The sequence below is a fragment of the Triticum dicoccoides genome, chromosome 3A (genome assembly GCF_002162155.2).
Source record: "Triticum dicoccoides isolate Atlit2015 ecotype Zavitan chromosome 3A, WEW_v2.0, whole genome shotgun sequence".
Lineage (NCBI taxonomy): Eukaryota > Viridiplantae > Streptophyta > Magnoliopsida > Poales > Poaceae > Triticum > Triticum dicoccoides.
The window spans coordinates 567,399,870-567,413,308 of record NC_041384.1 but is presented as its reverse complement, the minus strand read 5'-3'; the positions used below and the strand labels follow the sequence as shown (position 1 = coordinate 567,413,308).

The 13,439-nt window shown below is 45.1% G+C and overlaps 1 protein-coding gene across 1 annotated transcript; it reads right to left on the bottom strand.

The window, feature by feature from the left end:
* Positions 1–5,619: 5,619 nt before the first annotated feature.
* LOC119269226 (G-type lectin S-receptor-like serine/threonine-protein kinase B120) lies at positions 5,620–11,666 on the bottom strand. The gene is made up of 10 exons (XM_037551018.1): positions 11,437–11,666; positions 11,220–11,358; positions 10,716–11,113; positions 9,315–10,624; positions 9,103–9,201; positions 8,829–9,007; positions 6,861–7,071; positions 6,533–6,770; positions 6,290–6,440; positions 5,620–6,198 (listed from the first exon to the last, which is right to left on the bottom strand). The coding sequence occupies exons 4-10, from the start codon at positions 10,603–10,605 to the stop codon at positions 5,899–5,901; spliced, it is 2,469 nt and encodes an 822-aa protein (XP_037406915.1). The 5' UTR covers positions 10,606–10,624; positions 10,716–11,113; positions 11,220–11,358; positions 11,437–11,666; the 3' UTR covers positions 5,620–5,898.
* Between the last annotated feature and the right edge of the window lie 1,773 nt (positions 11,667–13,439).

Genomic DNA, 13,439 nt, shown 5'->3' with positions numbered 1-13,439 from the left:
CGCATGTGCTTGTTGCTTGTATGCTCTGTATGTTGGGTCATGAGACCATGTTTGTAATATCTCGCTCCTCGGAGCCTAATGAATAAATACTTGAGTCGTAGAGTTATGTTGTGATGCCATGTTATATTTACACATATCGAGCATATTGTGTGTATGATTGAAATGCTTGGTATATGTGGGATCCGATAACCTAGTTGTTCATCCTTGGTAGCCTCTCTTATGGGGAAATGTAGTCTTGTGCTTCCACGAGCCATAGTAGTCCGCTATAGCCCGGTTCACCGGAGCCCTGCTAGCCCAGCACTACTGCTCCGGAACACTTGATTGGCCGGCATGTGATTCACTTCGTTCATGTGTCTGTCCCTTCGGGGAAATGTCACGCGGTGACATCCGGAGTCCTACCTAGCCTGCTACAGCCCGGGTTCCCGGAGTCCTGTTAGCCCAGTGCTACAGCCCGGATTCACACGCTGCTGACCGACATGCTCCATGTTGATTCATGTATGCCTGTCCCCGTAAGTTAGTGCCACTTTGGGTTCATGACTAGTCATGTCGGCCCGGGTTCTCTGTCATATGGGTGCTAGCGACACTATCATATACGTGAGCCAAAAGGCGCAAACGGTCCCGGGCCATGGTAAGGCGACACCCGTGAAAATAACGTGCGTGAGGCCGCAAAGTGATATGAGGTGTTACCGGCTAGATCGATGTGACTTGGAATTGGGATCCTAACACTCGGCCTGCGGCGACTGCGTGCGTGCGCGTCGGGTGTGCGGGACGCGGGGGGATGCGTGTGTCGTGTGTGCTGACCCGAGTTGTGGAGCGTGCGTGCATTTAAGTCGGTCTGCAGCTTGCTGCGTACGTAGCATGGACGAGCTGCATGCAGTAGCGGTCGTTGCTGTTCGTTGGAGCTCGGCCGCGCCGCGCGCGTACGAGCGCGTCGTGGGCGCAGGCGAGGCGTGAAGATCAGCATGGGCCTCGTGGAAAAGTTGCATGGCCCGATGCACGAGAGCGGCCAGGTCGCCAGGTGAGCGCGTGTGCGCGTGGGTAGTTGGCTGAGTGCGTAGTGTGGGCTAGCTAGCTAGGCTATATAACTGGTCATGTATCCGGTGTGTTGGGGAGTTCGTGCTCGGGAAATACAAGCGGCCGTTTCGTGCGGCCGGCGACGTACATATGTCGTGCAAAATCTTGTTGTGTTCTCCTTGTTCTTCCTCTTTTTTCTATGTATGTGCGAGAGAGAGCTCAAGTGAGGAGGAGAGCTAAGGCTAGACACCAACAGAGAGGTCCTAAAGTAAGGATTAATACGGCGTGTGGGAGATGGGTGAACAACGGAAATTTGGCATGACCAGTGGATTGAAGGGTCACCACGATGAAACCGCTGGGTAGGCTCTCTGATGAGCCGGTTCGGTTAGTGGCAGATCTGATACAGGAAGAGGGTGCAGAATGGAACACATAACTTATTTAAAAAATGTTCATACAGGCGGATGTCAATGCCATTCTGAATATCCGTGACCCAGAACACAACAGTCAGATTTTTGCGCATGGGCATGGGAGAGATCAGGGCTGTTCACAGTCCGGTCTACTTGAGTAAATGACACCGGCGGTTCGAGAACTTGTGTTGCGGGTGCACTTAAGTCACCGTACTTGCAAACCGGAAAAACCCGTCATAGAACTTGCATTAGGGGTGCAGATAGGTCACATAGGTCATCTGAACCGGTCAGCTGCCTGGTTTTCTCCTTCTAACGGTCAAGCGCGATAAATTTGTTCACGGCTTTAAAAATATATGTGATTCGTGACTTTAAAAAAATGTTCGTGAACGATAAATTTGAAAACTATTTGTTCACGACTTTAAAAAATGTTCACGAACGTTTCAAAAAATATATTCGTGATCTGCGACTTTAAAAAAATGTTCGTGAACGATAAATTAAAAATATTTGTGATTAGTTACTTTAAAAAAATGTCCAGGAACGAAAAATTTGAAATTTTTTTGAATGATAAATTTAAAAATGTTCGTGAATGATTAATTTGAAAAGTATTTATTCACGGCATTAAAAAAAGGTCGAGAACGATAAATTTGAAAAATATTTTGATTCGTGAACATTTTTTAAAAGTTGTGAACATTAAAAAAATTGTGATTCACGACTTTAAAAAAATTTCGCGGACGATAAATTAAAAATATTTATTAAAAATATTTATGATTCGTGACTTTAAAAAAATATTTGTTCACGACTTTAAAAAATGTTCGCAAATGATAAATTTGAAAAATATTTGTGATTTGCGAACATTTGTTTTAAGTGGTGAACATTTAAAAAAATGTTTGTGATTCACGACTTTAAAAAAAAATCTCGGACGATAAATTAAAAAATATTTATTAAAAATATTTGTGATTCGTGACTTTAAAAAAATGTTCAGGAACAAAAAATTTGAAATGTGACTTATCTGCACCCGCAACGCAAGTTCTATGACAGGTTTTTCTCGAAAATAGGACAGCTGGCCAGTTCAGATGGCATACGTGACCTATCTGCACCCGCAATGCAAGTTGTATGACGGGTTTTTTCAGTTTACAAGTACCGTGACTTAAGTGCACCCGCAGCGCAAGTTCTCGGACCACCAGTGCCTTTTTTTTTGAACGAAGACGCTAGAAGCGTCCGGCTTTAATTAATAAAGCCCTCAGGCATCAGGTTCAACGGGATACAACTTAAGACAGATGAAACTTAAAACGTTCGGTCCACGACCGTCGTCCAAAACGCTGCAAAGGTTCAACCCGGCGGCAATATTACATCCAAACAAAGCATCCATCGCGAAAACGTAGCTAACATAGACTCTCACGAAATCTCCAAAAGCTTCAGCTGCTCGGCGGAGTTTGTCTGGGTGACCAGTGCCATTTACTCGGTCTACTTACAGGGTGCTAAAAGAAAGGCATTGCAACGACCAGGGTGTACCAAGCAGTTCGTCTGGCGACCAGGACACTTGAAAGAAGTTATGGAAACTGAATGTGCAACCTAAAATAAGGATGTTCTGGTGGAGAGTACTTAAGGAGTACCTTCCGGCAAAGGCCAAGCTGGTTCGGTGACATATTGGTAATAATGCTAGCGTTGTCTTGTGGCATGTGTGGCGGTGGTGAGGAGACGCTGTTCCACTCATTGGTAACATGCAATCAGGCTAAGTTGTTCTGGGCAGAAGCATATAGGTTCTTTGGAGTCAAACTTCTAAAGTTGCATCCACTCACATAGGCAAAGGACCTTCTGGATTCAGATTATGTAAGTAAAGAGGAGGCCGCTGTCATTGTTTCTGTAATGTGGGCAGTTTGGAGCAACCGAAACAAGTACATGCATGGAGAAATTCAATATTAGCCTATTGGGTCTATGGAGATAATCCAGGGACATATTAGAGCATTGGATATTCCAGTTAAGCAGCAAGAGACTCAGATTCAGAAGGCTGTGTGGACAAGACCACTGGGAGCTATTGAGATCAACTCGGATACATCATTGGATTTTGAGGGTGGAAGATCAAGAACTGTTGTGGTCGTCAGGGATCACGAGGGGAACTTCCTTGTAGGAAGATTCTCAACATACATTGGAAGCACTGATCCATATGTATGTGAGGCTCTAGGATGCAGAGATGACATGCTGTTGGCAAAGGAAAAAGGATGGACACGGGTTCAGTTGGTCACTGACTGCAAGAATGTGGCAGATGATTGGAATGGTAAACGTGATTGTTCAAGCTGTGGCCCTGTCTTGAGAGAGATGGGTTCAGTTGGTCACTGATTGCAAGGATGTTAGGTTTTGGTGCGATGTCTGTTTGGTATTAGGGTCGGACATTTGACACCCCTGCATCAAGGGGATAGAAGTAGCGACAGGTGTTGTCAAGATGGTGGCTTCAGGCTTACTGATGTATTACTTTGTAAAGTCTTTGTGAAAAATTAATAAAGTGGCTGCATGCATTGCCCAGATGCAGAGGCCGAAGTACATTCTCCTTTTCTAAAAAAAAAATCTCTCATTCTTCCATGGATTTGAAGTGAAGCACTGTGGAAGAGAAGCGAATGAAACAACCCATCTGTTAGCTAGACACTGTCTTTCCACTAGAGTGCTGAATGTAACATATGATGTAATCCCTGATCTCTTAAGTGCGGCGGGCCGTTACTCAAAAAATAAAAATCAGGAACAACCAAGGAAGGAGACGCACGAGGTAAACGCACTGGTGTAATCAAGCTTAAACCAACTGAACCAATTTTGAAGCCAAAGCTGGCACAAAGACAGAGTGACGGACTACAACCTCGATCCTTTTGCGAGGGAAGTACAAATACCAAATTCAACTCGAATAATGGCGGAGGCACACTGAAGAGCGTCAGAGCGACTTAGCCTCCTTTATTCATAAGTAGTAGCGGCAACTAACGATGCTGCGCACGTGCATCCAACGGCGTGTTAGGCAGAGGACGCGTCGAGGCAGACCCACTGGCCGACGAAGATCCTGACGCAGTTGATGTTGGGGTTGAAGCCCAGGAAGTCCTCCTGGGTCAGCCCGGCGTCCTCCGCTAGTGAGGAGCAAGTCTCGCCCTGTTGCACCGCGCTCACCTTGTTGCACGTCAGCGCCGGCACCGCCTTCGTCAGTGCATAAACTGCGAAACGCACAGACAGTCAGGCACACGTCCAAAGGGTTACAATCCAGCACATTTGGGCAGATCATGGACGATGTTGATCGGTTGACGTACCTCCGTTAAGGCTGCCGCGCTGCAGCTGCATCGCGGTGACCCTGGCGTCGGCGAGGGCGACCGCCGCCACGAGCAGGGACGCGATCAGGAGAGCGGCGGCTCCGTGGTTGGCCATTGCAGATGCAGATGCCGCCGACGCGAAGGAAGGATGAGGGTAAGCTGATAGGTGCTTTGTTAGTCTCTGCTTTGGTTGTGAAGAGAAGCTTAGCCCTCGCCCTTTTTATAGCGTAACGACGAGCTCGACACTTGAAGGTCGATAGGATGGAGAGTGTGACGCCATGGTTCGGGTCATGGCCTTGGAGACGGCGTCCAATGTACGGGCGATACTGCTTATGCTGAGAACGGCATGGACATGTCGTTCCTAACATTTACAGGCCGGGCCCGGGGTAATCCCGTCTGTGATTCCTATGGAACTGCTTTGTACTGTAATATTCTTCGACCGCCGTTTGATTTTGACCGGGCCTAATATTTTACCCTCACGTTGCTCACTTGAAAAACTGTCTTGCTCCATGTTGGTGGTAGCGCAGTGATAGTGGAGAAACAAGAACGAATTGATCGCAGAAAAAAATAGAGATAACAGTGGAGGAATGGGATTGTTGTCTATCAGTCTCGATCTGTCCGGTCAGTGCAGTTCAGTATCCAGTGTATCAGTCACTCTAGATCTTGTATCCGCGATCAATTTTTTTTTCATACCATGCAGGAGAACCATGTGATCCTAATAGAAAAAGAAGAAAAATACAATCACACGAGAACGCAGCGTGTACGGAAAATTCCCAAGTAGTTCCTGCAGAAAGTGGCAGGAACTTGAGTACCTGTGAGTTGTGACGGTCCAAACATCGAACCTCCAGTCATACTTGTAATAAAGCGACAAAAAGAAATGGAATTTGATTTATGTTTTATCCAAGAACTCAGCCAGATATTAGTACCAGTAACGTCAAGGTGGTTTCTGGGTGCAGATTACAGAGCAGTTTTGTTAAACTAGAACTGAATATGTCAAAATATACCAATGACAGCTCCCCCTGAAAATACCGCCTTACTATAATAATGACAATTAATATCTTTGAGATCGAGCACTTCAGAAATTCCTGGGATCACTTCAAAAGTGCTGTCCGTTTAATATGATGGGATAACATGATACTCTCATGTCTGAACATATATTCAGAAACAACTGTAACACTCCTTACTAATGGATAGTACTACCTGCCATCCAGGCCAGTAATTGACAAATCATTCAGAGAGCAGCTTCCTTCAGGGACATCAGCTTCAGTTGGAAGCAACATGGATACGAAACCAGGTTGTTTTGGGGCCGGCAAGGTGGCATTTTCGCTAGTAATCATGGAAATGACTTCGGCCATGGAGGGCCGATCAGCAGCATTCTCCTGAACGCACAACAGGCCGACGTGAATGCATCGTAGCACCATATTCTCAGGACATGCACCGTGCAACGATTTATCAATGAGTTCGCGCCATCTGCCTTCTTTCCACAGCTCCCATGCCTGCAGAGTTCAGTTGCAGACATCAAATTAGAATAAAAAATCAGGTACAACAATTATAGAACAGTTCGAGCTTGTTAGAACTTTGACCCACGTGACCAAGGAGGTTTAGGGAGTTTCCATGTCCATGAGCTGCGGCATTTCTTAGCCCACTGACGATCTCCAGAAGCAGTACCCCGTAGCTAAATACATCGGACTTGACAGAGAAAATACCTGCCATGGCATATTCGGGGGCCATGTAGCCACTGAAAGAACAATAATCTAGTAAATTCGATGTTCATTTCTCAGTATAGTGGTTCTTCCACTTTACATGTAAAATACCAATAGAAGTGCTTACTATGTTCCAACGACTCTTTTCGTGTTAGCTAGTCCTCCTTTAGGATCAAATATTCTTGCCATTCCAAAATCTGAGATCTTAGGGTTCATATCAGTGTCCAGCAGAATGTTGCTTGGTTTCAGGTCCCTGTGAATAATTCTTAGCCGAGAATGCTTGTGGAGATAAATAAGACCTTGTGCGATCCCTTCAATTATGTTAAGACGCATTGCCCAGACTAAAAAAGCTCTTCTCGATTGGTCTTGCAAAATAAGACTTGATCAGTTCAAGAAGGCATGGAAGAAAAATATAGCTATGTGAAGTAGGGATATTTATATAAAAATGAAAATACCAAATAGGAAGAAATCCAAGCTTTTGTTTGGCATATACTCATAGATTAGTAACATTTCTTCCCCGTCAATGCAGCAACCTAGGAGTCCCACTAAATTGCTGTGTTGAAGCTTGGCTATTAACAAGATTTCATTCTTAAACTCTGGTAGTCCTTGACCTGAATTCGCTGCAAGTCTCTTAACAGCAACATCTTGTCCATTTGGTAAGTTGCCCTGGAGCATTGTGTCAGATTTTCAACAGTCAGACATTAGTACACTCATATCTTAGAAATAAATAGATTCACCTCCCAAATACCACTATCCATCATATTGAGTTGATTTATTTATTTTCTGAAAAGGAGGTTAAAACCCCCGGCCTCTGCATCAATCGATGCATGCAGCCTTCTTTATTAATTATTCAACAAGGTCTGACAAGAAATTACATCAAGCCACCCAAAGCCACCACTCACACCTACAAACTCGATAATGTGGAGTGCTCTCACTCCCCATATCTCAAACCGGTGTTGTCGCCGATCCATCCACATAATGTATCGGAACCTACATCCGGTGCAGCAAATCTAAAGCATACATCACACATACGGTTAAGAAGGCGCCATCATCATTTTCCCGCCGACCCATCTTCAGAAAAGAGATCCGCATTATCCTTGCCAGTCCGGCCACCCATCGACGCCACCACGGTGCCCAACGGCACCACCTCCCTGCGGGCGAACTGATGAGCACATCGCGGTCGCCACGGGTACACCTCAACACCATGCCGCCAAGTACCACCGGCTGACACAGCTTGAAGTCTCTGGAAGATCTGTCGTGCGTAGCACCTGCCGAATAGGCATGACAAATCGTAGCACCTATCGGCCAGGCATGACTTGACATCTCCATCGAAGCTCCGTGCAAGACGAAGCCGCCCCACCGCCTGCCTCTGTCTTCGAGCGCTGCTCCACGAACGATGCTCCCAAGAGAGAAACGACACCGCAATGCTGCCATCGTCCGATCTAGAAGACCAGATCCTAGGGTTTCCCCCGGAGCAGCACGAGTGGGTTGACAGTAGTTACACGACGATGCCTTCATCAAGGTAACGGCGCAGAATGCCACCATCGCTTGCCATCGGCTCGGTTTTCACTGGCAACTATGTCTCCCCGACTCGTAGTCGGAACTAGATGACGGATCCCGAGATCCGAACACCCAGCCTCAAGCCGACCCCCTCCGGCAGAAGAGATGACCACCACCGCCGGCTGCACCGGCCAGACCAGATCTGACCGGAGGTGCTGCCGCCGAGACCACCAGTCCCTCCACGCCGCCGCCGCCGATACGAATGCAGATTGCACGCCACCGCAGCCAAGCCGGCCACAGCCGCCGACAGGAGCAACCACCGCCGTCCAAAAGGGCCGGCCGCTGCGCCCGCCGCGCCCGCCGTCCGAGACCGGGCCGGCCACCGCCGCTAGCTGCCGCAGCCATCTCCGTGGCGCCGCAAAAACCGGATCGGCCACGCCACCTCACGCCTAGGAGCCCCGCACCACCCCTGAGATGCAGGTGAGAGGAAATCCTCCGCTACCGCCATCGGCCCCCGGGCTTAGCCCGGCGGCGACGGTGGGAGGGGAGGAGGGAGAGCGTGCCCCCGCCGGCTAGGTTTTTGGGCGCCGCCTGAGTCACGGTTTGATGTATATTGAATTTGCCTAACTGCTTGATCTAAGAGCACAACATATTTGCCACACATGACTAACAGGTGGAGGATGTTGCAACTATGAACATCTTACAGGACCACTGGACAAAGATATGCTCCATTTTCCCCTTTCAATTAGTTTGTTTTTTATTTGTTACAATCATAAGATAAGAACGTCACTATCATTACTTGGCTAAACACAAAGTTATACATGCTGACTACATGCTTAAGAATAAATTATTATAATTAGCACCCATTCGTCTTGAAATTCTAGCAAACATATTAGTGAACAAAACTAAAGAACACAATTAACCTTGTACACAGGGCCAAACCCTCCCTCTCCAAGCTTGTTTTCAGTTGAGAAGTTGTCTGTGGCATTTTCTATCTGTGAAAAGGAAAGCATCATAAAGTGAGAGCCTGTGTCTTCGCTCTCCCATAGCTTCATCACATCTGAAGTCATGACGAGGGGGTGATCAGGCTGTTTTCTTTTCCCTGATTCACAAAAGGGGACTTGTCATGTGTTTATCAGACTAAGACATTGCATGTTCTTTAACTATGAATTGTTTTTTCCAACTCAGAATGGTTACCTTTATTTTTCCTTCTCCTAATCCAAATAAAAGAGATGAGACAAAAGACAAGGAATGCAACTGGCGGAAGTATATATGCTATCCAAAGCATTTTGTGACCTGCAAAAACAGAGCTTGTCACTTGACACAATAATACTATCAATAATGTTTCTGTTTTCTTGCAATTAACCCTATCTTCAGATACTGTCTCCACAGTGGCACTAGTCCTTTACCATGTAATTCTGATGCAGCTATACGAAGATGAAGAGTTTCAACTCCATCCTGCAAGTTTGTTAGATTGCCATGCCATAAGCTGCAACCATCGGAGAGCGAATGAGCATATGCCGTACAAGAGCAACTTTTCATACAGGCAAATTCACATTCACTTTTTTCCATAACTGACAGCTTCTGTCTGTTGCCACTTTTTCCCACAACTGACAGCTTCTGTCTGTTGCCAGGAACTGTCATATTAAGCATATCAATAAACCTATCACCATTACACTGCAGTGGGGTTTGTCTGGTGCACCCTTTCCTAGAATTTGATTGGTCTTGTGCTGCAAATCCTTCTGGACACCGACAAATGGATTCTGATGCTGATACGGACATACTGTTGTTGCATACACCATTAACTCCACATAAATTAGACACATCACAACTATCTGGATGTCTCCATAACAATGTCCACAATTTGGTTTCCGGATCGATCTGTGTTATGTTCAGTGAACCACTTTGATCCAAAACAATCTTAGTCATTATGCCAGCAGGGTTGGGAGTGTACATGCATGTAAGGTTGTCACACTGAAATGAAACAGGGATGATACTCATAGATTTCAGTTCTGGAATGAGAGAATTCGTGTCACCATTCCAGGATGCACTTGTCCAAAATGAATTCCGATTCCAGTTAATAATGAATTGTGATGCTGATTTATTAATTATGCTCGGTCCAAAACCAAAAGTGTAATCTCCCGTTGCTGGATCATCATAGCTCTTCCATGATTTCAGCAAATTTCTAAGTGTAATATTCATTCCAGGGAGCCATGTATCAGTAGGATAGGCAAAGCTATCCCATATGATATTTGAATGGTTGGCCATGCTCCTTAGCACCAAGTTGCCAGTATACAGTATTGCAGCCTCCCTGTCCCTCACTCCCACCCCAGAACCAAAAGCAACTATAGACGAGCTGCCTGTGCCATTTTGGACTATCAGATTACCGACATCATCAAACTTAAGTACACCGGACTTATCATATACTGGATCATTCCTGTTAGCAACCCATACAACCGTTGCATTTGGAGTACTGTTATACCATATACCAATATATCGGTGGCTTGAAGCTCCAGGGCTAAAGAATCCAAGCACAAATTTCTTGTCACTAGAAACAAGGCTCTGCCCATCAGAAATGGATTCATTGAACGCGATGGTGTCTCTTGGCGTGGTAGCCGAGAAACATCTTATTGCTAACACAGATGGAATCAGCAGAACAACAACTGTGCACTTCTTCAAGTAGCTTATTTCCACCAACATGGCTTTCTCCAAGCATAAACTGGGAAAATTGCAAGCCAAAACAGTTAAGAGGGAGAGAAAGAGTTACACTAAAGGAGGACATAACATAAGAATATCTCGGATCTCCATACCTCTGTGAGTTTCTCGCGATAACGAATCAACGGGAGAGCATGGTAAGCAGAATACTTGGTGTAATCGCTGCAGGATGGTATGAGCTTTTTCTCCAGCAGATATCTCCACAGACCATGAACATCCGGAGTTGCCAGCTTTGAAGATTCCATGAAAGCAATTTTCCAATTGCCAGTAAAGCATGGAAGATGGCTGCAGTCAATGCTGGGATGTGACTCTCTCTTATGTCTGTAGAAGAATAATCATACGACACACACTGACCACAAATAATTAGGGGGGCATGCTTTCCACGGTTCCACCTGAGGTAGTGAGTTTTGACCGGAGACTGACTGGTTGACTTGCACAATACAGTATAAAACAAGCTGAACATATTTGTACTAGAAGAATGAACCAGCTGCGCCTGTGCAACAAAGATGACAATCTTAATTAATTTACTACCATAGTTGAACTGTGCGCGATGGATCCGATGGTAGTATGCATCACAAGAAATTGTTGGTAGTAGTTACCATGCTAATTGCTAAATGATGTACTAATCTACAGGGCTTCCAGCGCTTGCAAAAGAAAGTGGGTGGAGAACTGAAGGGGGGAGGGGAGGGGAGGGGTGCCGTATCCTGGCTCACTTCTCTTCCATCGACATCATCTTGCCTACCAGCCACATCAGACAAAATTATGGAAATCTCCAAAAATCTCTAACCGCGAATTTAATTGTACAAGATGGCGCACCAGGCTCGAACTGTAGACCAAGACGAAGCTTCGGGGTTGGGTGAGTGAGCTTGGCGTCCAGGTAAAATGACGGCAATAAAGCGCAGTGCATCGGAAATCGCCTCGCCGCCGCCGCCGCCGGCGAGCACCCATTGCCTCATGGCCCATGGCGGAATCGGTGGCGGCGGGCGACGACGGTGAAGGGAGGGACTCGAGCCTGGATTTTATTTAGCGGAGTTAGGCTATGGGCTTCTGCAGCGGTTGGTTCGTATGAAACCCGTTCATCCGTTACGCGTTTTGTAATGTTTAAAAATTCTAAAAAAAATTATATGTACACGTTGGCCCACGGCACAAAGTTTTGTATAAAAAGGTAATTTTTGTTTTGTCTCAGTAAAAAAGACAATTTTTACTGCTTCTAAATAGCGTTTCACGGCATAAAATTTTGTCTTTTTTGCATAGGGTACAAAAAAAAGTTGTTTTTCTGTGAAACTTTCTGCACACACATAGAATATGGAGATGTCCGCACGCATTTTTTTTCAGAATTTTTTGACATTGCAAAATGTGTTTTCTAAAGTGCATTCATATGTACCCGGATTCATCCATGCACTTTTCATTCATCCCAATAAATACTACGGACCGCGGGATGGATGATGTTAGCACGGCTGCATTTCTCTCAAAAAAAATCACACCATACACATAAGGGTATTCTGAAATCACTAGTTAAGGAAAAGCATGCCCTTGAAAAGGTCACTCCTAACTTCTTTTTTGGTGACAAGTGGTTCACTACATGTGTAATACTTGTCGTAACCTCGGAGTTTTGTGATTTTTTCTGTTTATTCATTTAAAAAACGCTTTATCTCTTGAACCATGTGTCCAATCGTTTTCACTATTGTGTTTCTCACATCAAAATCTTTTAAGCTAGATCCTATGCTAATAGATTTGGATGGGAAAATTCCAAAAAAAGGGGGGAAGAAAGGAAAATTGAAAAAAAAAGGAACCCAATGCACAGTTGCAGAGATAAAACGTTTAAAAGAACAAATCTACGGAAGAAAAAAGGCACAAATTCCCGGGCTATGACAAATCCGCTTGTCACCACCAGAGAAAGATGGGAGTAACCTTTGCAACGGATACTCCTTAATTAGTGATTTTGAATCTTTACTAGTATCAAAACAGATTTGGTGTGTTCGCTTCGCCTGGCTCGCCTACAGCTCCTACAGTGTGCTGCCATTGGGCTGGCCCAGTAATGGATATACATCTTTGATTTTATGTTCATTTCTTTCGGTCCATTTCTTAGGTTTTCTTTCATTTTTATCGGTTTTCTGCATTCATTCATTGGGTTTCTTTTGGGTGGAGGGGTATTTTTCCCTTTTTGGCGTCTTTTCATCGGTTTCCTTGGTTTCCTGGTTTTTTTACATTTCTTCATGAGTTTTTCGGGGGGTTTTAAAGACATGTCTACCTTTTAGAAAACAGATTGTACAATTTTTTATATACATATGGAAAATTAATTGGTACATGTTGAATTTTTTTCAAATAAATGATGTATATTTTTTCAAATACTTGTTTCAAATATTTTTCTTATACATGTTAAATGTTTTTAAACACAGTTGATTTTTAAACAGCATTAAGATTTTCGGAAGGTGTGGTGAGCATTTGTAAGATTTAAACAAAACGTATTTGCATACTCTCTTCCACAGACCCCTCCTCTGCTCCACTCTCTTCCACCGCCGCTCCTCTTGAGAGTGATGCGGCATACCCTACCACAAACATGCGCGATACACAAGTCATGGTGAATACACTGGTCAATGACAAGGGGTTGCAAGCGACTGCGGCGGTCGTCGACAAAGGGGTGCAAACGGAGGACATAATGGATGAGACGACTACAGTGCAGGTCGAGGAGGCGGATGCCAGAAAGTTAGTTAACCAAGACAAGGACCATAAAATTACAGAAGAGATGACACATCTTAGCAAAGGAAAAGATGGGCACTTGCGTATATTGTGTGGTCCAGACTTTCTGCCCATAATAC

Excerpts from the sequence above, each read along its gene's own strand:
- LOC119269226 (XM_037551018.1), bottom strand. The coding sequence starts at position 10,605 with ATGTTGGTGGAAATAAGCTACTTGAAGAAGTGCACAGTTGTTGTTCTG. Across the intron at positions 9,008-9,102 it reads TAGGAGAAGGAAAAATAAAG|GGAAAAGAAAACAGCCTGAT; the intron begins GTAACCATTCTG and ends TTTGTGAATCAG. Across the intron at positions 7,072-8,828 it reads GGTTTGGCCCTGTGTACAAG|GGCAACTTACCAAATGGACA; the intron begins GTTAATTGTGTT and ends ACAATGCTCCAG.